This window comes from Antechinus flavipes, chromosome 4 (genome assembly GCF_016432865.1).
Source record: "Antechinus flavipes isolate AdamAnt ecotype Samford, QLD, Australia chromosome 4, AdamAnt_v2, whole genome shotgun sequence".
NCBI classification, from domain to species: domain Eukaryota; kingdom Metazoa; phylum Chordata; class Mammalia; order Dasyuromorphia; family Dasyuridae; genus Antechinus; species Antechinus flavipes.
The window spans coordinates 62,618,004-62,644,373 of NC_067401.1; the positions used below are offsets into that span (position 1 = coordinate 62,618,004).

Consider the following 26,370-nt stretch of genomic DNA (forward strand, 5'->3'; position numbering starts at 1 on the left):
CAAAAAAAGACTCTTTGAGGGTCTTATGTAGTGGTAATTGATTTCTACATTATTTCAATTTTAAGTAACTAATTAGACTAATGATCTAAGAGGAATATTACCTACTTTATTAAACTTTGCTTGAAGACTTTAATAGGAATTGACCTTTTCTTTGTGAACAATTAGGATATTGTTATTTCTTTTATGTTTTTATGGTCATTATATAGGTGTTTTTCTATTTTTTCCCTTCATTTCAATTGGCCACTTGTAAGATTTTACACATGGTCTTACATTCTAAGGCATGGCTGGTGACTACCAAAACTTTCTACTTAATGAGAAGTTCAAATGTATTTTGGCTAAGATAATTTTTAGGTTATTTTGTCCTCCTAATGGCAATTGATTTATGTTGATTAAACTTCCTTTGGAAATGGTACATGTTTGCATCATTATTTCTTCTGCTTAACTCTTCTTTTTTGGTCAAATTTATTTAAATATGCTAATAGGTGCCTCCATTGACTTATTTTTTATTTTCTTATTTTATTGTTTCTTTTTCCTTCTTTAAAAAAATTCTTTCTTTTTCTTGGACTTAAATTCTGATCTATTAATGACATGGTGTTAGTAACTGTAATTGTGCTCAACTGTTATATTCTCAAAAAGCTATGGCATACATAATGATGAAATATTAAAGCAACTAATATTTTGATGACTCCCCCATCTCAGTATCCAATCTTTTTCTATCCACTAAAATGAGTTAATTAAATTGGGGATGTGTTTATTTTGTCTAGTTTCTCTTGGTCCGTTTCTTTAAGGTTGTAATAGATATGACCCTTTGGTTATCATAAAAGCTTTTGGATACTTTCATTTCTTACTTTGAAATATAAGTTCCCAACTTATATTTCCCCCTTTTCTTTATCTTCAGTTTTGTATTGAAATTTGATTTACTTTAGAGGGTCTTATCCAGATTTTCATAGGCTTTCTCTACCTGATCATCTACAACAAATGATCTCATAAGCTCCAGTTCTTTTCATGGTAATTTTTGTAAATGCTGTTCCTTACAGCAATAATGCCCAAATATCCCATGAAATCATATTTCTTCTTGTATTTGGAATAGTATTCTGTCAACTCTTCCTGTATTTGCTTCTGTAAGAAGTATCTGGAAGCAATGCTTTTATTTAACAACTTTGCTTATTTTACTCTTGTTTTCATTTATGGCAAATGCAACAAGATCAATATGATTCAGTTCCTTCATTAATATAGCCACCAATTTATCACTAGATAAGAATTTTCCATTTACAGTACCAAAAACTGAGTTATATTTAACATAATCTTATAAACTAATTCTTAATACTGTCTATCCTTTTATGACTTTCTGTCACTCTTCAGAAACAGGGCTCTTCAGTATCGATGACCATTTTTGCATTTTTCTTAGTTTCATGGGTTGCCATAGACAAAGATTTATACCTACTGGTATTGAACCCTTCTCTGCTTAGTTAGGTGGGTATTAGGAAAACAGACATTTTAACCATGTCCATAGTCTACCTTTTCAGCAAGATAGTAGATGTAAAAGCTTGTGTTTAATTAGCACAACTTTTAAGAATTCAGGATCACTTCCATACTTAAGTAGGATTTTATTGAAATAATGTTTGCTCTTCATGAAAAATAAAATGAATATACTAATTTCAGTGTTTGGTATCACTTTGAATAGTTAGATGGTGCATAAATTAGATGCTAATAGGAAGGTGATTAATATAGATTTATAATAATTTCAAGACTCAGCATTAATAAGGATTATATAAATAATTTTCTTAGACTATCTCTCTCAATTGTTTGAACTCTTTATCTCCCTAAAAGCTTATTTGTGTATAGTTTATGTTAAATCACAAAGAATATAATGTTAACAGCACTAAATTATTTTTCGTTATTTCCCCCTAAATTTTAGTTCCTTTATGTTTATTTGGCTAGTTCATTTTTGTGTAAGGATCATGCCCTAAAATATCAGATAGCTATGTCATATGATGCATGGTTATTATTTACCTCTTTTGATTATAATATTGAACTACCTATTATATTTAAACCTTCCATTTTCTTATATCTGATTATCAGTCAGTAATCTTTTTTCTCTTTTTTTTCCAGCAACCCCAGTTGATGTATTAAAAGCATTAGACTTTCATAATTCACCAGAGGGAATATCAAAAACAGCAGGATTCTGCACAAACAGAAGAAATTCAAAAGGTTCAGATACTGCTTACAAAGTTACAAAACAAGCACAGATCAGTGCCCCCACAAAACAGCTATATCCAGGTGAGTTTATAATGGTTTATATTGTACTTCATAATCTACCAAGTTTTCTTGAAGTTTAATGCTTTCTTTTAATAATTTAAATGATTCATGCAATTTGATAGTATTTGAAATTTACAAATTACTTATAGAAGAATATTAATGAATGACCAAACTACATAATGATTTGAGAGTAAAAGATCCCATTTGATGAAGACCCAGGTAATGTCCATTTGAAGACTTTTATCACCTATAAATCTATTTCAAGATGGCAAAAGATGAGCGACTATCTCATAGCTAAAATATCATGTGTATATTTGCCAATTTTACTCCAATAATTAGATACATCCCGTTATAACAGGAGCCATATTTATGTGTTTTTGTACCCTTGGAGTATTTAGAATATGGTAGTAAGTCAAAACTTAAGCTAAATAGGCTGAGAAAATTAGCAAATTTTGAGATTCCTTCATGGTGTCTCAGAGAAAATAAGTTGAATTCTTTAAAAATATTTTGTGAAACTGACACATTAATAAACATTAAAAACCAAATAGTTGAGTTGAAAGAGGTTATTTCATACAATTACTATTAACAACAATCTGTAAGTGCTTTTTTGAAAGATACTTCTAATTGCAAACACTTTGATGTTCCCTGCTTAAGATATTGGAATGTTGTGTTTTATACAAGAATTTCTGTGGTTATAGCTGCCATACAATGTCAATACATCTCAAAAATTATTTACACATTTTTATTTCTTTAGAAGCTATCCAAAATGCTAGAAGAAATTCTGATTTTAAAAATTTTATGTGTTATTTTGGTTTAAAATCAAACCATAGATGAAACTATGATTTGTAGTAAATGATCATGCATAGGATTGATTACTCTGAATCTCAGCCCAGAATTTGGAATTATATTTTAAATGATAACATTCTCAGGAGGAGAATTTAAAGCTAAAATCTTATTTGATTTCCACAATATAATAACTCATATGGTTATCTTGATAATCTTTACCCTTGTGACAAATTTGGTCAAATTAAGTCACTTTCTCCAATAGTAATCCTACAACAGTCAGAAAACACAAATTGCCCAATGATTATATGTAACATAGAGTTTCAATTAATTTAAGTAAATAATTTATGCGATTTTTATAATTTTCTTATTCATAATGGTATTCTCACTTTTTAGTTATTCCACATAAGAATCATAAAAATGATTATTTGAAACAAGACAAATCAAATTTATTGTCTGGGTTTCTAAATAATATATCATTTCCAAACCAAAGATTTTTTCCTTTTTTTCTGTTGAAAGAAATTTTATTTTTAAGAGAGGTGTTTTAATGTATGTAAGGTATTTAGGGAGTTTTATGACATTACCTATCAAATATTGGTCACATCACAAAATGATTGAGGATTCTGAAAGTAAGCATGCATTATTTGAGGCAGATGACTGACATTTTCAAATATTCTCAAATATCTATCATTGATTCATGGCACTATTTTTACACTTTTGATAGGCTTCCTAAAATGCTGCACAGAAACATATATTTACATGTATACACACATACATACATCTGTGTTATTGGAATGACAAAATAATTTTGTTTAGAAAATTACATATTACCTAAAATAATGGGGTTTATTATGGAGACTTGAAGAATTAAATTAAGTTTAATATTTTATGTGGCATGGGTTTGGTAAGAGTGCTCTGATTTTTTTTTAAGAACAACATTTGAAAAAGAAAATTTAGAAAATCAAGAATGCAAAATTGAAAACTGTACAATTGAGAACAAGGGACTTCTAAAATCATTTAGAAATTTGTATACATTTTGTATTTTTATGTAATTATTTTTATATGATAGATGACATTCAATTATTATTCTTCCTCTATTCTACCATTAAATTATTTTGTATAGAGTAATTTTGTATAGAGTAAAAAAATTAACAAAAATAAATATTTTAGTTGAACATGTTGATCTTTCTTTTACATTGAAACTCAGAATATATACAAAAGGATACTGAAAGCCACAAAAAAATCTATCCATATATATATATGTATATGTGTCCATGTAATGCATACATGCACATCCATGCATAAGTACATATATCTATCATAACATTTTGCTTTTTCATTAATCTATATTCTGGCTTCCTTTATCCATAGTAATTAAAAGAGACATTTTAATTAGAATTTATTGATGATAGGAAGTTGTAAGAGTTTGTAGGTTTGTGGGTAAAAAGATATAATTGGGTAAGTCAGAATATCCTGAAAAAAACATTAAGTGAAAATGCCCAGTCTTATCTCTTCCCTTCTGAAGTAGATTTTTTTGAACTTTCATTATGTCATTTTAGTCTAAGTAATTGCTGTCAATAGGGAAGAGCTAAAGTAATTGATAGTTTTTTTTTTTTTTTTTTTGCCCTCATAGGTGGCAAAAGTTCATTTTAACAACAGTCTTCAGGAGAATACTTCTCCTCTCTGTTGTCTAGTGTACCTTTGTGACATTAGTGGTGGAGAATTTATGTAAATTAGGTAGGGAGGACTATGAAATAGTAGCCCAGTGGGAAAGAAATTTTGGGAAAGGCAGGGCCTTGTGTTGTCTCTTAAAACATAGCAAGTGGCCCTTAATTGGGTCATCATGAAAAACTGGCCATGGTGTCAACTATAACAAACTGGCATTAGAATAAAAACAAATCAGCTATGGCAAACTTTAAAAAATTGCAAGGGTCAAAGAGAAATATATAAAAGCAATAATTTTTCAACTTCCTTTTTTTCACAGAAGCAAGAGCTATGGTAATTCGGCCTCTTTTTTAATGAGTAGAATAAGTAGAAGAGCTCACAGTAACAAAAGGAACTGCTTATTTGAGTCCCTAAAATCAGAGTAAATACTGTCATTATGATGTTTTTCTAGCATTTAAATTATGGCACTGTCCTTGGCAGTCCCAAACTGGATGCTTTAATTTTAATGTCTGAAAGCTTTCTGCAGCACAAATGGAAGAGAGGCAGTCATTTACCCTTTTGCCTTAACACTAATTTCACAAGTCATGCTTTATTATAGGAATCAGGAAAAATACTTGTCAGTAAAACAAGTCAGTGAAAATAAATTAAACTCATTTTTTTTTTGTATCAGACAGACAAAACATTATTGTTTTGTCTCATTCTTTAATTTTTTTTAATTTAGATATTGCTATAGTGAGTTTTCTGAGCAATTCTAACAATTGTGAACAAGTAGAAACAACTTCTTACAAATAGAAAACATAAGATAGAAACTCTTTGGATTAGAGATTAGAATCTCTGCCCCTTGGGCTTTGCTTTTTTTCCTTTATAGTATTTTTTTTTCAATTACATGTAAAAATAGTTTCCAGCATTCATTTTTGTAAGATTTTGAGTTTCAAGGGCCTTTCATTTGCAGATGATAGTAATGTATCTTTTAAATATCCCATTTTATTGAGTACCATTATGGTTTAGTGGTAGGACCTGGATCTGTGTTTTTATGACAAGGTGAACTTTCTGATAAGCAAACTGCCCCATTCATTCTGCAACTTAGAATCTTAAAGAAATAGATAAGACATGGCAATGTTAATTGATTTGTGATGTCACACAGACAGTACATGTCAGAGGTAGGCTTTGAATTCCAACCTTCCTGGTCCAAGGTCAACTTTTAAGTCACTAGGCTTTGTTGCCTTAAGGCTATCTCAGTTTCCATTGAGAGAAGTTTAGTGGCCATTTAGGAAGATGATAATTCCAGGGCATGTTACCCTGGTAAAAGCACATGTGCTTTACACATTCGACTTTGATGAATTAGAATGTTTTTGCAGGAGGGTAACTGGGATGAAAAGGAGACTATATACCATGCCCTGTGAAGTTCTATTGAAGAAATTGGATATTCAGCATACAGAAGAAAATGTTTGAGCTTTGGGCAGATGGGGAGACCTTTTGAGGTAGAAGATTTATGGTTTATGCCTGACAGGAAGAAGTAGGGACAAGGAAATATGCAGAGGCAAGTTTTTGAAGGAAAGGAAGGAAAATTTTTTTCTAACAATTAGACCTATCCAAAAAATGTAATAAGATCCCTTTAAAACTAGTGGACTCTCCTTTCCTATAAATCTTCAGGTATTGTTGTCCATCCTTCATTGTTTGTTTATTTGTTTGCTTACAGTTATTCTGTAACATTTTCCTTACAGTTATTTAATATTGTATTTTTTCCAAATACATGCAAAGATAGTTTTCAACATTAACCTTTGCAAAACATAGTGTTCCAATTTTTTTTTTTTTCCTTTTTGCCTCCCTCACCTCTCTCCAATACAGCAAAGCAAACCGATACAGGTTAAACGTGTGCAATTCTTCTAAATATATTTCTATATTTATCATGCTACACAAGAAAAATCTTATTAATAGGGGAAAAAACCATGAGAAAAAAAACAACAAGCAAACAAACAACAACAAAAAGGTGAAAATACTATACTTTGAGTCACATTCACTGTACATAGTTCTCTCTCTGGATGTAAGTGCCACTTTCCATCACTGGATCACCTACCTCATTGTTGAAAAGAATCAATCCTCACATAATCTTGTTACTGTATACAATGTTCTCTTGGCTCTGCTCGTTCACTTAGTATCAATTTATATAAATCTCTATAGGCTTTTCTGAAATTAATCTGTTCATCATTTCTTATAGTACAATACTATTCCATACCATATATGTACCATACTTATTTAGCCATTCCCCAACTGATGAATATCCACTCAATTTCTAAATCCTTTGCTACTACAAAAAGGATTGCCACAAACATTTTTGCACATATAGGTCCTTTCCCCTCTTTTATGATCTCAAGATACAGACCCAGTAGAGACATTACTTGATCAAGGGATATGTACAGTTTAATAGTCCTTTGGGCACAGTTCCAAATTGCTCTCCAGAATGGTTTTATCAGTTCACAATTCCATCAATAATGCCTTAATGTCCCAGTTTTTCCATATCTCCTCGAGCATTTATTATCTTTTCCTGTCATTTTAGGCAATCTAAGGGGGGTGAAGTAGTGTGAATTTCTCTAAACATTAGTGATTTAGAGCATTTTTGATATGACTAAAAATGGCTTAGTTTCTTCATTTGAAAATTATTTATATCCTTTGACCATTTATCAATTGGTATCCTTCTTTCTTGAAGAAAACCAGTGGCATCAGAAGGGTGATATTTTGATTTACAAGTCAATTGGGAATTAAAGAAGACAGGGCTATATAAATTTGCTAGCCTCACTCTTTCCTCCAGTAATCAAAGTCCAATAGAAAGATATAGGTGAAGACAATTGGAAATGGCCGTGGATGCAGTGAGTGACCTTGACTTTTCTAAATTAAAATCTTTCCCATATCTTTTTTTTTTTTTTTTTTTTGCAGGGAGAGGTTGTGGGACCACTTTCTTGAGATGTTAGGAAAGCAATTCCTATTTATTTATGGGTTGACCTAACTGACTTCTGAAGTTTCTTACAATTCTAGTAGGCTGAAAAATAGATTTTTTAAGCATACAGCTATCAAATATGTCTTTCTTTTCCCTTCATCTTGGTATGATGGCTACATTTTGTCCATCCTATATCATATCTACTATCCTTTGCTTATAAAAATACTTTCCCCTTTTCAGGATTCAGGATTCAGGATTTTTTTTTAACCTAGAATACCTTAGTCATTTGAAAACATGGGCCAAAATCAACAAACTGTAACTTCTCTAAGTTTGGCATATTCATTTGTAATAAAGCTATAATCATGTTTATACTCTCACCAAGTGAAAGACATGGTGAATAGAAGAGAGATTATTATTTTTTGTCCTGCTATCATACTGTTTTATTTTCATCATTATATATTCAGTCTGAATTTCTCTCCTGCCAAATGGTCTTTATTTCTTATTTATGATCTTTAGCTCAAATCATATTTTCCCTACCTAAAATGATTTTTATCAATAATTTCTGTAACTTTTACAAATTTTACTTAACCTAACTATGTTTTATCAACAGGATACTAGCACTAGTGAAGAAAAAATATCCAGTCATAATTGAGAATGTTTATTGACCCCCATATAAAACCCCTATATATACTCCTTCTGAAATACTTATTGTGGATTGAAAATGATTGTTTAATGAACACACTTTCTAAGGAGAAAATCTATTATAAATCAATAATTAGCTTCATTTAAAAATCATGTTTCATTCCTTCATGTAAGATACTTTATTTGGGAACTAGGATTTGCATTATTACCTATGCAAAAATAAAGCTATTTGAATCTGGACAATATAACACTCAGTTTCTGTGACTTTTAGTAGATTTCTCTGATTTGTTTTTTCATAGTGTGTTAGAAGATTGAATGCACATTGCCCAGGCAATTTAAATTAGTGCCACCTGCCTCAAGCACTTTTTAACATATCTTTCAAATTAACTTTTCAGGCAAGGCAGGTGCTCAGAACTTTTAAAATCACTCCTATTTTCATCCTTTTAAATTCTTTCCTGCTGTTTACTGTTTTAACTTTATCTTTCTACTCAGTTCTCATTTTACCATTTGCTCTTCCATTTTCATTTCATTGGCTGAGTTAAAAGGACAGGTAAAATACACACACACACACACACACACATACAAACACACACAATCCCCCACACACTCCAATCCAAACAGCCTTCTGTCCTCCATCCCCTATATATATGTATATCTATATCTATAGATAGATAGATATGAAAAAGGAACAAGTAGTTTATTTTTCACACACACACACACACACATATATGTGTATATATGTATCACATTTATATAAAATATCTTTGTTACAGGCAGTTAAGTGGTACAGTTGATAGCTGAGCTCAGCTGAAGTAAAATACATTTAAACTCAAATTTGGCTTCAGATATTTACTAGCTTTGGGCCCTGAGCAAGATGCTTAGCCCTCTGTCTTGTCAAGTCCCTCAAGTAAAATAAGAGCATCTATGTTGCAAGGCTGTTGTGAGTATTAGCTAAAATAATATTTGTAAAGCACTTAACGCATTGTTTAGCATGTAGTATTTATCTGTAAATGCTTATTCCCTTCTCCCTCCTGGAATATAAAAGATGTGAAACGATGTGGTGTTTGCATTTAACACATTTATAAGGATATAAACCTAGAAAATCATTAATTCAATGTTTTGAAATAGGCCAAAGTTTATTATTCTGAGATTTCAGGGTAGAGAAGATATTATAAGATTACATTAGTCAACACTATTGTCTAGTTTAATATCTTTTTGTTTTTAATTACTTTGCTCCATATATCCACATTTTCATATCCTACAAAATATTACAGAACAAAGACAATTCAAAAACTTTCAATTACAATTTAATTATTAAAAAAAAAAAAAAAGCTTCAGTTCCCTATACCACTAGAGACTTTTTCCCAAGCAAACACTGGTGAGTAATCATCACACACTGGCAATGGTTATTAGGATTAAGGATAGGGTTTGGGTGTGTGATTTCACTGATTTTAGGAATTTCTTGAGAAGAAAACTCTCTGCAAATGGTGGTCTTCATCTTCTCTGAAACATACTTTTAGAGTTGTTTAATGCAGAGTTGTCAAGCAGATGGCTTTAATACTCTTGAATGCAGCCCCAAAACAGATTAAACTTTATTAGGAAATATTTAACAAAATAAAAATACAGCAAAACATTCACAAAGTTTACATGTAATTTTTTGAGTCACTATGTACCTCCTATCCTTATATATGGTTTAAAAGCCACTAATTTTGATTTGACTTTTATATCACTGGTTTAGAGAACTGGTTGGTTAAGTGTGTTGCCTGGGACCATACCAGTATCAGTCAGAAACAGTTTTTGAAGCAGGATTTTTTCTGTTCCAAGGTTAGTTGTCTAGCCATTGCACCATATTGATTCTCAAAGTTGTTTAACCAGAAACATTTCCATATCCAATTACCAATGTTAATCTCTGTACACACACATACACATTTCATCAGCAAACATTCAATAATTCTGTTTCTCAAATCCCTTTCCTAAAATCAATGCTCTATATAAATGATTTTCCCTTGGTTTATAAGTCTAATAACACCAAAAAAAGGAAATAAAGTTATTTTTTCAAGGCTTGGTTTTAGTTGTTATATTACTCATTACAGTAATCACTATTCATTTTCTATATCTCCCAGAATTTACATTTTCTTCTTCTTTGATAACTGAAAGAATATTTATTTATATCTGAATTTCTGGCATCTCATTTTAAAACACATTTAAAATTTTGCTCCTAGTGATTTCAGTATTATATCTGTAAACTTTCATAATATGAATTTAATCTAAACCTAGCAACATGACCTCATTTAAAACAGTCTGTCACTCAGTGAACTTCCCCCCAACTTTCTGTTTACTCCCCTAACTTACATTGCCTTCTGTTACAGCTACATATCTCGGTTTCCACTTTAAGTGCTCCAGGTTCTAGTAAACATCATCAAGGTTTGCTTGTTTTTAAAGAACAAATTATCCATCTTTTTTCAGTCTAGTATGATTTTTTATGAGTTTTTTTTTTTTTTTTTTTTGGCAAAGATACTGAGTGCTTTGCTATTTCCTTTTCCAGATCATTTTATAGATGAGGAACTGAGGCAAGCAGAGTTAAGTGGCTTGCCCAGGGTCATACAGATAGGAAATGTCTATGGCCAGATTTGACTTTGGGAAGATGAGTCTTTCTAGCTATAAAGATAGCAGTTTAGCTACTGTGCTACCTAAATGCCCTTAAGAATAAACTATTTGTTCCATTTTTGACACAAACAAGATATAAAAAACTTTGTTCAGATGTTAAAGATTTATTTCTTTTTGTCCATTTTAAAAATAAATACATTGTATTAATACAATAGTTAATTATTATTAATTAATTGTATTATAATTATATGTTATAATAATTATTAATTAATACAATAGCAATACAATAAAAATAATGTAATTAATTAAATAAGACAAAACTTACCTTAGATAAATCGGTCAAAATGTTTTAAAAATATTTTGTCAAAGCCAGATTCCTTGGGGATTATTGAGACTTTTGTTCATGTTGACATTGAGTAATTCTTGACTATATTTTGAGTCTAGCATCAATCTACCAAAATGTACCAGCATCAAATTATATCTCTCCATTTTATCCATGTGTAGTTTGAGGTGTTTTTTTTTTTCTTTTAAAATGACTTAAACTATATGTATACTATCCCTAGTAGGAACCAGGACATCTGGTGCCTTGCAGGAGTCAGGGGTTGAAGCAGAAGAACTATGTACTAAAAAAGGAATTGTATTATTGTGTGAAAGACATGGAGAAGTTAATTGCAGAGGCACAGAAGACAGTGATGGAACTCTGGAGTCTGGAACATTGGGAATAAGAAATCAGATGTCTCCCTTTATCACATTCCATATCTAGATACCATTTAAAACATTTTTGGGATAATCTCTTGAGAGATTATTACAATTTTGATGGCATCTTCACTGTATCATTGCCTCAGGACTTTAGATAAAACTGCTAGCTTCACCAAGCCTTCTGGGAAATAATATTGAGATATTGGGAGGCTTCTGCACATTTAAAAAAGAGGCAAAGAGGTCATTGAAAGGTATAAACCTGTTTGGGGAAAGAAAGATTAAAATCTGAAATGTGGGGAAATGGGTCAGGGAAATAAATATGGGGTATCTAGAATGATTTTTTCCATTGAATCATGAGTTTTAGTTGTAAAAACCATTTTGCTTTATTTTCCTTTAGGACCATAGGAGGGAAAAGTGGAATGGCAAGGACTTGGGTCATGGGGTGGCAAGAGAAGAAATCCAATATAGGTTGAAAAATTGGAGGTAAAAATAGCATCCTTGACAAGCGCTGAGTAGGACCTCAAAAATTGCATTTGAGAGTAGAAAGAGTTGTATCAAGATGGAGTGGATGGCTTCCTCATCCCAGAAATATCCTTAAAGTTATATCTCTTCTATCCTAACAATGCCCTGAGAGTAGATATTTTTCAGTTTCCAGAACCTTCTTCAATGTTTCTTTGTCAACATTCTGTCCCATCTCTGTTTTTGTACAGGGAATACTTCCATTTTTAGAATTTAGACCCAGAAACCATCTTTTGAAGGCTTTGAAAAAAGCCTTTTCTAATTCTATTAGTATTAGATATTTCCTCCTTCTCCAAATACTGTCAATGTAAAATATCTGTGTACATATTGCCCACATTGCCTTTTTGTTTTACTTTGTATTCTGAGTGCCTAGATCAATGCCTAGTACATAGGAGTTCAAAAACTGCTTGTTGCATGAAATGGGTCCAGTCAAATTGGTTAATTTATGGTTTCTCAAATGCTACAATGTGCCTCTATTGTGTAGCATTATTATTTTATTTTTAGATCCCCATCCCCTTTTAATCTTCAAAAGAATTTAATTGTCAGAATTTCAGTTTTTTGAGACTTTATTACTCAAATATTTTGCTTCTTAAAATTCACTGATCTTGAAGTAATTCCTATCATTTTGGGGAACTTCAGTTGATTTAAAATATTTATCGATTGATTAGTTAATTGAATATGATTTTAATGAAGATATGATCATGAATTTGGGCATGTTTATAGTTAGTTGGCTCAATTGTACTTATAAAACTAGCCAAATAGCTCCCCAATATAAGCTGTTAAACACAAGAGAGTTGATTGAGAACATATGTAGTTTTGATATAATTAATCAGTCAATCAATCAACCAGCTAGCTAATGAGTATTTGTTACATGAACACAGTAATAGAACATGTACACTAATGTCCTACTCTAATATATCATTGTGTCCTGAGATGATCCTAAGATCTTGAAAGCTAAGTTGAAATGCAATGCAATGCAAGCTGTAGTTTCTATCCTGTTGGAAAGGTTTCAAGGTGTCCTTCTAGCAAATGCATACTCACTCCAGATATCTGTCAAGGAAGAGAGAAAGGAAAGGAAAATAGGGAGGGAGGAAAGGGAAAAAGGGAGTGAGTGGAGGGAGTAAGGGAAGGAAGAGAAAGGAGAAGGGAAGGGAGAAAGGGAGGGAAGGGAAAGGAGAAGGGAAAAGAGAGAGGGAAGGAAGAGAGAGAAAGGAAAAGGGAGGGAAGAGAGGGAAGGAGGAAGAGAAGGGAAAGAGCAAGGGAAGGGAGGAAAAGAGGGAAAGGAGGGAGGGAGGGAAGAAGGAAGGAAGAAAAGAAGGGAGGGAAGGAAGGAAAGAAAGAATGGAAAGATTAGAAGCAAGGAATGGAAGGATTGGGAGCAAGGAATGGAAGGAAAGAATGGAAGGAAGGAAGAAAGGGAAGGAGAGAGGGAGGGAGGGAAAGAAAAATGACTATATGTCAAATGCTGTGATACTTTCTATGGATTCAAACAGAAAGTAAGGCAATCCCTATTCTCTTAGAGTTTATGAACTAAAAGGGGATATAGACTATACAAAAAAAGTTCAACTTCAGTATGGATAGAAAGGCACATCTTGGAATGTAAAGTCATGGAAAATTTCAACGTCTAGTACTCTGGAGGATACCGTGGTAAAGCATATAACAGTGCCTAGTGTTCCTTAGGATGCAGTGTCAAGGGAAAAGGTAATAAAACTTTGTGTTTCAGACTCTTCAGAGATAGAGCTCTGGTGGTTGAAACAATAAGTTATTCAGTTTGGCTAGAGTATCAAAGTCAATGGACAAACAACTTTTTGGTGTCAATTCAGTTGAAGAAAATCAGTTTTTATATTCAATGTTGACAGGACAAGGACTTTGTTATCAAAAACATTCTTTTTTCAAATGTTAGTAACTGTAACTTCTGAGAAGTCATGGATTTTAGCTCTAATAGCAGTAACTACAGAGGCTTATGTCTCCACTAGAATTGTTCCCCTGAATGATAAAGGCAGGTCATCACTATTCACAAGGGTACACTATTACTACAACTTTCCTGTCTCCTGGGGAAAAATAAATTTAAAAATCAAATTCCCTTAGTCGTTTGTTCTACACAAAGACTTTTTAAAGCTAAACCTATAGCTCTAATTGTAGATAAGTTTTTCCTTATAAGCCTTTGAAACCTATTTCTTTGTTACATCTCTAATGAAACAAAATGCACCTTAAACATCATTTACTTTTCTTAGGAAAGACTCAGAGTAGATCTGAAGGATGGGAAGCATTTGTGTAACTAGAAAGGAAAATAAAGAATTCACAGGAGGGGAGATAATTGAGTGAGAGAAAGCAGTTCTTAATGAATATTGAGTATTCATAGGATAGCAAGGGAATTGACTTTACTATAACTATAAAGATGCATTGTTGAAGAGTGGTTCAAAATAAAGTTAGATGAACAAAGTCACAGAAGATGTTGAAAGTCATGTACAGGTAATGAAAGGAATGAAATGCATCTCAAGAATTTTAAGTAAAAGAATAATCTAGGTGTGAGGTAAAGGGGGTCTAGAATTTTGCTGAATGGAAACCACTCCAAGCACATTCTTTATTAAACAATGGGCTAATAATACATTATATAAGAGATCTGATCACGATAATAGATTTACAAATTTAGATATAGAAAAGTTACACAAGATCATCTTCTCTATACCCTTCAAAAGTGAGATCCAGAGATGTGAAATGACTTGCTCTAATTCTTAAAGGTACCAAATGACCTCACAAGAAATTGCACTCATCTCCTTTACCTCTGATTATTTTCCATCATGCGACACTACCTTCCATATTCTAGAATCTATTGGCAAGAAAAATTCCAATAAATTATTGTACAGTAGCCTCTACCCTAACATTTTATATGTCCTATGAAATGTTAGAATATTAGCTGAAATATGTATCATAATTGAAAACAGTTATTTTGCCAAGGGATTTGAGAAAGGCTACCAAGGTGGCATTCATCCAGGAAGAGAATTTCAAAAGACACTTTTTAAAACAGTAAGGTAGTGGCTATCACTTCCAAACATGGTTAGTCAATGAATCTGTAATTAAAATACATGATAGGAAAGCTTTAAAAAGAATTTTAGAATAAGCAAAAAGAAATACTATATACATTATAATAAACTAGAAGGGTTCTATATGAGGTAATATAGGCTAAAATATAAATGTGCTATGAGGAAGGTTAGCTATATTCCATGAGTGATAGATTTACAAGACTTATTAAGGGGATTTAGGAGCATTCCACAGCTCCCTGATATTGATGACACAGAAAGCAATCATGGTTTCTAAAATCTTTTTGACTTAAGATACTACTATGAAGCAATATGGATTTTCTTATGCTGAATAATGTGTTCTAATCCAGGAGTCTCGATTATGAATACCAACATGAGTGAAGAAAGGAATATGGCTATCTGAAAAACATCAATGTTTGATAGTTATATAGTATTTTCAGGTTTTCAAAATTCTGGATAATATCTCATTGTATCTCATTGACAGAAACTTTATGTGTGGATAGTAGAGCACTAAACTTAGAGTCAAGGAGACCTGGACTGAAAACCCATTTTTGACATTGGCAGTTTGATCTTAGGCAAATTATTTAACTTCTCTTGAGTCTCACTTTCTTTTGTAAGATGAAGAGATTCAGATTGATGGCTTGCAAACCTCTTCTCACTCTCAATCTAAGATCTTGTGATTCTCATAATCCTCCTGCAAGCTGGGCATTGCAATCATTATTATTATCCTTGTTTTTCAGCCCTGAGGCTTTAAGAAGTGATGTGATTTACATAGTCACATGTGTTGACACAAAATGTGTCAGAGGCAGGATCCAGAGACGTGTCTCTTCTGATTCCAAGTCTGGAATCTTCCCCCTTCACTCCAGTGGTCTTTCCTTTATTTAAAAAAAATATTTCAAAATAGAAAACCAAACAGAAAAACCTTGTTATGTGCACAAGAGAACATAAAAGATTCAATATATGAAACAATAAATTTACATTTCAAGAAAGTCTATGTAATAAAACTATACTTTATGTTCAGATCCAATGGCCTTTCTTAGAAGGTTTTTAAGAATATGTTAATTTTAATATCTTATTTGAAAATTTCCAGCTGGGATTTAGAAAAAGATATTATAAAATTGTAATTCACCAGAGTCATAACAAGGAAGAAACAAAAGAGGTTTTTTGTTTGTTTTGTAATGTAAGGAAGTTTGTGATGATAAAGTCTTAATCTTTTATATTGCAGAAATTTATTCAGAGAAATCTAAGTATTTTTCATTTGCTATAATTTTGGGGAGAAAATGGAAAATTCCTATATACAAAATTTCCCACATTATATTAGTAAGTTTCAGAAAAATAACCAGCCAATTACAAACCTCAGACAATAATTTAAAATGGAATTCTGAATTTCATCCCATGATATGCCATTCCATATTGATATTTTATGTATTTTCCTTATGTCTTAGTTTTACATAGAAAATTCAAATGTCTCTCTTACTTTAATCTTTCATCAATTTGAGTAGCAGTATTAAGACTCTTATGTCAGGACATTGATCTTTTCATTGGTGAGAAGTTACCATATCTAGTTCTACCCCAGAAGTAAAATGATGATGCACAGGCATCCTTATTATCCTGCCAGGAACCTGCTCTTTCTCTGCCTTCTTATTCCCCTGTTTTCAAACTTCATCTTTGGGAACAGTAATCTTATCAATACTACCGTTCCTGTAAAGGGAATACTAATCAGATGCTAATCAGACCATTTACCATCTTTGTGACTTTCTAAAGGGAAAACAAACAAACAAACAAAAAAACAAACACACAAATAAAAATCTATTTCCCCAAATATGTTACCTTAAAATAGAAAATGAGCTCCTTTATCACAGGCAATTTTTTGAAAATATATCTGTATCTCCACCCTAAAACACAATAATTGCTAGGTCAATGCTTTTTCATTTATTCAAAAAAATAGAACAGGATTTAAAAAATATGATGTTTTATTTATCTTTTAAAGAATAGAAACTAATAAATTCACAGTATTAAGTCTCATTAAATTGCTATTTTGAAGCAATAATAGCTTGAGTTTTCCCATAATAAAGGAAAAACAAAAACAAGTTTGAAGTGCTCAGTTAACCCATAAAAACTAGAATTCTTACTGTGTATTAAGCTTGTATTAGTATTGTGACCCAGCCTCCCAACTAGATTTTCAGTTTAATGATAATTATTTCTAAATAAATGATTTCAAGTTTGATCTCTGGCTAAAATGTAATTTTGTAGAGTACAAGTTAAAAAATAACCCTCTCCTCTTTGATCAATACTTTAATGTGTACCAATGACATCTTATTGAAATAGCTTGGGTATTTGTATAGTCAACTACAGTCAAGAATTCATCAATACTAAAGAGTACAATTACTTTTCAATTTTCTTTAGATAAAATTTACTTCAAAATTATAACTGTTTTTTTTTCCTTTTCTTACTAGGTGGTACATTTCCTCAAGATTTTTCAATACTATTTACAGTAAAGCCCAAAAAGGGAATCCAGTCCTTTCTTTTATCCATCTACAATGAACAGGGTATTCAGCAAATTGGTGTTGAGGTTGGAAGGTCCCCTGTCTTTCTCTACGAAGATCAGCATGGAAAACCTGCCCCTGAAGATTATCCTCTTTTCAGAACTGTCAACATTGCTGATGGGAAGTAAGTACCAGCAATAATGTTTTATATTACATTTAATGGTAATAAGCACAGTGCTTGGCACATAGTAGGTGGTTTATAAATGCTAACTTGACTGAAAATTATTGATTTTTATTTGATTTTGAGTTTGAGAAGTAAATAAATAAATGATTCAATGAGATTCATTACCCACTTTAAAGAAATTCTTTGAATTTGATTTTGAATCTTTACTACTTTGGATTATTAAAAAAAAAAAAGAAAAAATCATATTATCTGATTGTCAGGTCATAACACAATATCAAAAAAAAACAGCAGTACAAAATAACACAATAACAAAAAAACAGCAAAACAAAGAATTTTGTACTCTATTGACTCATTGTCAATATTGATGTTTAAACGTTATTATATATGTCTTCCTTGATTGGTATATGGGCATGAGTAAAATACTCAAAGGCAAAAAGAATATTTTCTAGATCTAGATCCTTTATGTAAAACTATAAGATTTGTTGAATTAATTGAATGAATATAACAAGAATAATCCCTAGTACTGGGGATTAAAAAAAAAGACTGGTCTAATCTTTAAATATCTTAAATCCAAATGTGAAAAGTAGTAAATATATGGTAGTAGTGACTAGAAAAGATTCTTTGTCCGGGAAGTCACAGGGATCTTGAATGGAACCATGGGGCAAATGATTGAAAAGCCTTTTTAGATGCAATGTTAATGTTAGTGCATATGTGGCAGTTCTCATACAAAGAGGTAGAAAAGTTATTGCTTGGAGCAATAGTAAGAGGATGGAAAATGTCATGGGTTAAAGGAGCATAATCCCTGGGAATTTAGAGCTCAGTGCCCTAGCTCCTTCTGTTTATATCCACATGCTTACATTTGACTAAGACAATTATCAATCAAATGATGAATCAACAAGTATGTACATACACACACACACACAAACACACACCCATATGTATATATATGTCAAGCCCTGAGTGCTGGCTTTACCAAGGATTAAAGCTCAAAAAAACAGTAAATCCTGACATTATAAACTAAAAATAGAAGTACAAGTCATAGTTTTGCTCATTATGATTTGGATATTAAATAAAATTTAATCTCCATTCTTAACATATGGCTATATTTTTCCCAAGATGTCACTCAGATTACTTATGAACTAGCTGAGTCAGTGTTAATTTCTTTTTTAATGAAATAATACTAAAAAGCAACTAATTAATAACTGCTTTTTCATAATAATCATTTCCAGCAAGATAAAGTTAAGCTAAATAAATTCTTAATGCAAATCATTACAGGGAATAATCAGACATCATATGAAGATACTGAAAAATGAGCTTATATTTATAAATGAAAGTTTTATATTAGGTCTTTATATATACATGTATGCACGTGTACTCACATACATATATTTATGTATGTCATACTAATTAAATTTCATTGTTACTTGAGTTAACAGATGAACTTCAGAAAAATAATTATTTTTAGTTTATCCTAAAACCCCTTTTAATAATGTTAAGTCACTCCAAAATGGGAAATGATTATTATTTTTATAATAAAAGTGCAGTATAAAATATCAAAAATTATATGTTGACAAGTTTTTCTAGAAAAGAAACATATTTATTTCAGTTTTACTGTGTGTGAGACACCTTATGTTGCCTACATAAAACTTTATTCAAACTCCCACCCTAATCCAGAATAAATCCATCTATTCATTCATTTATTCATCCATAAATCCTTATAAAGTATCTTCTATGCTCAGAGGAACAGAAGGAGGATAGGATGATATTCTTTCTTGCAGAAAGCTTGTATTCACGTACATTATAGGAACAGAAAAAAGAATGGGATGATGTTCTTTCCTGCAGAAATCTTGTATTCTAATGAACTAGATATAATTTGTTCCCTTCAGCATTTTAGGTTCTCATTCAGTCAAGTTTTCATTTTCATGTCATTTGTTTTTTTTCAGTGATGTGAGTATTCCTTTCCCCAGTACAAAGAGCAAGATATCTTCTTGACTTGCTATAGCAGAAAAAAAAAAAGAGAATATTCATAATGACATGGCCAGTCTTCTGTTGATAAGACATTTTCACAAATAACTCTGACCCAAGTTATAATGTGAAAGTATAAATAGAGGTAAAAAGAGATAGGTTATTTCACTAGAGTGTGCCATCAGAGAAATTAAAACGAATGTCTATGGAAATATACTTTGCCTTTAGCAATAGTCATGCCAGGTCACATGAACTGGGACTTATAACAGTCTCCTAACTTTTCTGTACTTATTTCATGGATTAAATCCTAGATGCTTCTGGAATATCAATCAAGCACCTTTCACATGGAAAAATATGAAGTCTCAACCAGAGGGCTAGTGGCATTAAAAAAAAAAATCCAAGTGAGCAGCTTCACTCACATGTTTTCCATTAGTACCAAATATTCTTAATAAAAATTCATCATTATACTGTACAGTTAGGGTATGTATGTTTCCAAATGGGTTGAACATATCTCCCCCCAAGTCTGTCATCACCGTTCCTGAATTAGCTGGAGCCAGTAGCTGTAGGGTGATTTGAAACTCAGTCTCCACACATGGGTTGAATATGCTGCTTTTTTAGTGTTCCCACTTCTTGCCAGCTCTGGAAAGAAGGAAAGTTATTGTGTCTTAAACTTGGAACCTTCACACAGTAGCTCAATAGTGATCTATTACTGTTTTGAAATTAAACTGGAAAAATGAAGCAAGAAGACTCAGAATAAATATGAAATAAAGATAGGAGCACACTGTCTTCAAGGATTACAATGTTTGGTTGCTTCAGATGGAATAAATTATTCTACTAATAGACACACCCTTTCATAGTCACCCTCTGGGGACCTTGGTGATAGACTTTTCCGCCCCTCATAAGTGGAATTCCACTTTATTTGCAAATATTTATGCACATAAAACTTACTACTTACCCTGGATGCCATCCTAACCTCTATCAATCACCGTTAGTATGAAATCAAGCCTATATTTTTTCAATACAAAGTAAAAAAAAACACAAACAACAACAACAAAAAACTAGCAACTACTCAACAACCTTAAACAGTTAAGTCTCTCAAATAACTTACATTTCTCCCCTGCCCTAGCACTAAATAGAAAGGGCAGCATAATAATACAGTTGTGATCAGGAGGGATCACTGGCAGGTGCACAGCTTCCTTATCCCAGAAAGTCAGAAAATAAGAATCATTTATGGGTATTCAATAAATACCTATGTTGGTCCAACTGAATGATTAATCTTGCTGTTCTTTGTTATTATTATTATTTTAAAATACATATTCATTGTGCAGAACATAGATATGATCAAGCTCAATCATTAGTAATTTCCAAATAAATATATTTGGAGTTGGTATCTCTAAAACTCATAAAAGAATTGTGCTGTTTATCAAGGTGGCATCGAATTGCTATCAGTGTGGAGAAAAAAACTGTGACTATGATTGTTGACTGCAAGAAGAAAACAACTAAACCACTCCAGAGAAGTGACAAAGCAGTTGTTGACACCAATGGGATAACAGTTTTTGGAACAAGGATTCTGGATGAAGAAGTTTTTGAGGTAAAAAAAAAAAATCACACTTAATTCAAGCTGAATATGTTTGAGGATGAGCTAAAAAAAAACTGGCAAGATTAATAACAGTAACTTTTAGCTACTTGGTAGGTGAAGTTTGGAAAGCAAAGAAAAGCTGGCCTACTTTCTGACCCTGTGGGTGTGTGTAATGTTGGTGTTTCCTGTTGCTCAGAAGGAGAATGACTAGACATTACAATTGTAATGCCTCAAAAAACAGTTATGCAGATTGGGTGATTGGAACACAGAAGTGCCATTCTCTTGGGAGGGACAAATGGTTTTATTCTTACTTCTTTGTGTTATTTTCTTTGGAGAAAGAGAGATTTTCCTCATTTCCTTCTTTAGGAGATTACCTTAGAGAAACAGACAAGGCAAAGACTGCATTTCTGTCTTTTTGTAAACTTCTCCAAGTTAAAGCAGAGATCATCTTGCACATGGCAAACATATTTGTTTTCATTATAATAACATTTTCTCTTAATTTTTTGATAATGAGCTTATTGTTGAATAGACTTTGAAAGGTAGAACTTACATGCCATAGTAAAAGTTTTTCTTCTTCTCACTAATCAAAGACTACCTCCAATATTTTTATCATAAAAAAGTTACCATTTGTTAAATGTTTACTACTTCTCAGGCACTAGGGATACAAATACAATAATCCCTACTCTCAAGAAACTTACATTCTTAGGGGATGGAAGGGTGAGAACAAGTACTTACACATCTATATGATATATGTCATATATGTATTTATATAGAACAAATATAAAAAATAAAAAAAATGAACACAAAGTACTTAAATGCAAAGTTTCTTGAAGAGAAAGCACTGATTTTTGGGGGGGATCAATAAAAATTTCATGTTCATGGTAGTTGTTCTTTGCATCTTGAAGGAAGAGAATGATTGTACAAAGCAGAGATAAGGAGAGAATACACTCCCCGTATGGGAAACAGCCAGTGCTGGACCAGAGAAAGAAGAGAGTTTTGTGTATGAGAAAAATAATAGAAGGCATTTTTAATTTCTTGGTTTATGGTTTAATTTTCTATTAGTTTAATATAATAAAATAAAGATGTTGCTAGAAAGTAAAAGGGATGTACTTCTGATGTACTGAATTTTCTAATTTTTATTGCTTGTAGTTTCATTGAATTTTACACACACACACACACACACACACACACACACACACACATTCCCAAGTCACATAGTTATCAATAAATGAACATTTTCCCTACAAAAATTGACTATATTTTCATGATGAGCCATAGTTATGTAACACTTTGAGAAAGCTTGTCAATTCATACATGTATGATAGAATGTGTTGCACACAAAAATGTTGTTCCTATAGGGCCTTCTTACATGATCATGAACTTCTAGTAGGAGTCTAGCATTTTTCAGTGTTCTTCAGTGTAGTTACAATTCTTCTATGACACTTTAGTTACCACATGTTCATACTTGAAAAGTTCTATCAAACTTAGAATTCTTCTAGACTAGAAATAATGTTAAATGTTAAAATTTTAATCCATTCCTATCATGTGACAACATAGCAACATATGTTTATCTGTACTAATAGTTGTATATTATTGAATTTCACATCCAAACCAAAATCCTCTCCATAATATTCTGAGAAAGTAATGTATGTTTTTAATACCTCCAATGAAGGATACATTTATTAATAATTTATCATGACCAATACCTTTTAGTAGGTATTTTAGTAGACATAGAAAGACATAAAATACACTTCCTACCTTTTGGAAATGTATAATTTATTCCCAAAATAATTTTGGATTTTTAGCTGGAAAGAACTTTAGAAATCCTCATTATATACAATCTACTCATTTTATAGGTGAAAAAAATTATAGTGTAGAAAAATATAGATAACTTTTCCAGAGCTATGCAGATTATATGTGGCAGAACTGACATTTTAGCCATAGTCTATTATAAAACCCATATTCTTTCCATTATACTACTATATGCTTCCTTCTTATTAATGGGACTCTATATACTGTCATTTTGCTGAATTAACTTATTCTTATCAGTTATGTGATTTAAAATTCATTTAAAAGTATAAAAAGAGGTAAGAGGACATTTGCTTATAATTATCTAAATTAATGAAGTATCAGTTAAACCAATAGTAGATCATGTAAAGGAGTATGCCTTGTATGAAAACATCACCATTTCCCCAATTCCTTAACTCCCCTTTTCCAAATAGTTATCTACATGTAAATATAGTTATATAAATATACACATATGTAAAATTATATATATATATATATACACATATACATATGTATGCATCTTCAGAGACATTTTAAAGCAGAAAATATACTTTTGTAAGCAGAAAAATTTCATCTAGTAGACTGATCATAACTATATTCATGATTGACTTGATTTCCCCACCACCAACCTTAGTTTAGCAATTTGTTTTGCTCCTTTCTTTTTTAAAATTTTAATTTTTTTTTTGTTTTGCTCCTTTCTAAATACATGGTTTGGTATGTAGAAGAGCAAATGTTTTTAAATCAGAATGTAATAGAGCAACAGGTTTATATCATTACTAATTTTAATAATTGATGATAATGATAATGATTATATGATAGCACAATGATAACACCCTCAATCTTTTAAAATCTAGAACATGCTTGTGACAAAATTTGCTTTTCTTTTAGTGATGGCATATTTTAAAATTTTAATTAAAGTAACTTCATCTTCTAAGTTACTTTTATTCCATGACCCCTATAAAATTCTTTTTTTTATTCCCACTTCCTTTCCAGATATGTTGGTAGTGAAATAGATCCAGGAAGTGAAATGAATTTAACTGTAATTGAACCTGAGGCAGTGTACCACTTCCAGGGCCAATGTGCTTTCTAGAAAGCAGAGGATTGTGGAGGCATATCATATAAATCATTTGTATTTGAAGCCTCAGAGACCATTTAATGGTTATAAATCTATTAAGTTAAGCCCTTCTCCAAATTACTTTATATAATGAAGATAAGAAGTAGTTGCAAATAAAGTTTTAAAGTGAAAAATGATCATGTATAAACCTAGATGTTTTCTTCTTAATGAAAAATTATAGATTGTCATGAAACTGATTTAATGTGTTCATTTTGTGTTAGTTTTAATGATTATAATAAATACATGGACAGTATCAAGAGCTCAAGAATGCTATATGATGCTCATTGCTTTTGTGACGTTAAAATTTTTGATTGGTTATGGAAAAATCAAGACTAGAATCTGAAAGGAGGATCAAGGAGATGAAGTTCAGGATAAATTCAATCCCATAGAAGTTGAAATTTGGTAATGAGGATGTACTATAAAGAACAAAAGTAGATTTTAAGGAATGAACTAAAAACATTTCATCTAATGCTCAGATAAATTCATAACATTGTGATGCATTTTAATCTGCATTTTAAAAGAATCACTAGAATCTCTCTCCCCACATGATTCATAAAGTAATGTATATACAAACAAATAAATCAAAAAAATTATTTTAAAAATAATTACTAGAATCTAACTTTAATTAGGTTCATTTTTCTTCATAGCTCTTTGGAAGCTCCTTTGAAGTTCTTTCTTTTGATACTTATGTTAGTTATGGTACATACTATGACCTGGGATACACTCTTTGGAAAGTAGGGTATATGTCTTAGTGTAATAAAATTTAATGGTTTTCAATTTTTTTTTGTGGTGAAAGTAAGTAGTTGAACAAAATGTGGTGAAAACATCTGTATTTTTTGATTATAGTATCAACTTTTAGACTACAAAATAAAATAAAATAATATCTTTATTTGTTAGCTTTCCAATATATTCTATGCCAATAATAGTTAAATTTATTCTGAGGTTTGAGGTCTCTGTTAAATGGGAAACACTTCATAATTTTGTTGCATATTTGAAAGAATAGATCATTTCTATATTGAAGGACATTTTTTTTCCAGTGACAATAAAAGTAAACTACATTCTAAACTGTGAAGCAACCTCAATAGTTTATTTGGACATTACTAAAGATGAGGAAATTTAATATTTAAAGCAAAATTCACAATGATTAAGACAGTAATAACTTTATTAAATTATTTGGGCTTTGTCAAGGCAGCTGTTGATGGACTAAATAGATCACTTCCCAAAAGCCTGAAAGACCCAAATTCAAATTTAGTTCAGACACTTACTAGATTTGTCACCTTGGACAAGTTGTTTAATCTCCTTTTTGCCTCATTTCCTTAACTTTAAAATGGGGGGCAATAGCATCTATCTTGATATGAGGATCAAATGAGAGAATATTTTTTTAAAAATATGCATCACATAATGATCCAACGTATAAATGCTTATTCTTTCTCCATTCCCTTCTCTTTGCATTCATTTAAAAGTTTGGAAAATATAAAATGAACATTTGTTTCATAGGGACAGGAATTATTTTAAAACATATAATTATATTCTTAATATAATAATTTGTGCTCTTTTTTTTTTTGACTTCCATTAACTAATTAATATTTTACAATGGACAGTTACTTAAAAAACTTAGTTTTAATTTAGATTTTACAATATATTAAGATATTAAGAGTATTTGAGTTAAATAAAGCCTTAAGAGTCATCCAAAACACCTCCCTACATACAATCCAGGAATGCTTTTTTTATAGCATTCCAAAAATCATATAAATTTAAAGTAGGAAAGATCTTCAAGGATCATCTAGACTAGAGATGGGGAATCTTTTTTCTACCTAGGACCAATTGGATGTTTATAATATCATTCATAAGCCACACAAAATTATCAACTTATAAAATTCAAACAGTGGAAGATCATTGTACCTAGCTTTCAGATTATCATTGCTTGTAATTGATTATGAAAATGATTTTGCAAACATGAAGACTCCTATCCCTGATCTAAACTCCCTCAAACTTCACATCTATTGAATATATCCGCTCAACAATACCCCCAACAAATAAGTATCCAATATCATCTTAAAGATCTCTCCTGATATAGTAATTACCTCACAAAGTATACATATAT

The 26,370-nt window shown here is 31.3% G+C and overlaps 1 protein-coding gene across 4 annotated transcripts in view; it reads left to right on the top strand.

The window, feature by feature from the left end:
• COL11A1 (collagen type XI alpha 1 chain) overlaps positions 1-26,370 on the top strand; it is a 264,657-nt gene that overhangs the window by 26,473 nt on the left and 211,814 nt on the right. For all 4 annotated transcript variants that reach the window (XM_051993218.1, XM_051993221.1, XM_051993219.1 and 1 more), the window contains exons 2-4: positions 2,113-2,280; positions 17,607-17,820; positions 21,214-21,376. In XM_051993218.1, coding sequence (XP_051849178.1) covers positions 2,113-2,280; positions 17,607-17,820; positions 21,214-21,376 — 545 coding nt within the window. The remainder of the gene's footprint in view (positions 1-2,112; positions 2,281-17,606; positions 17,821-21,213; positions 21,377-26,370) is intronic.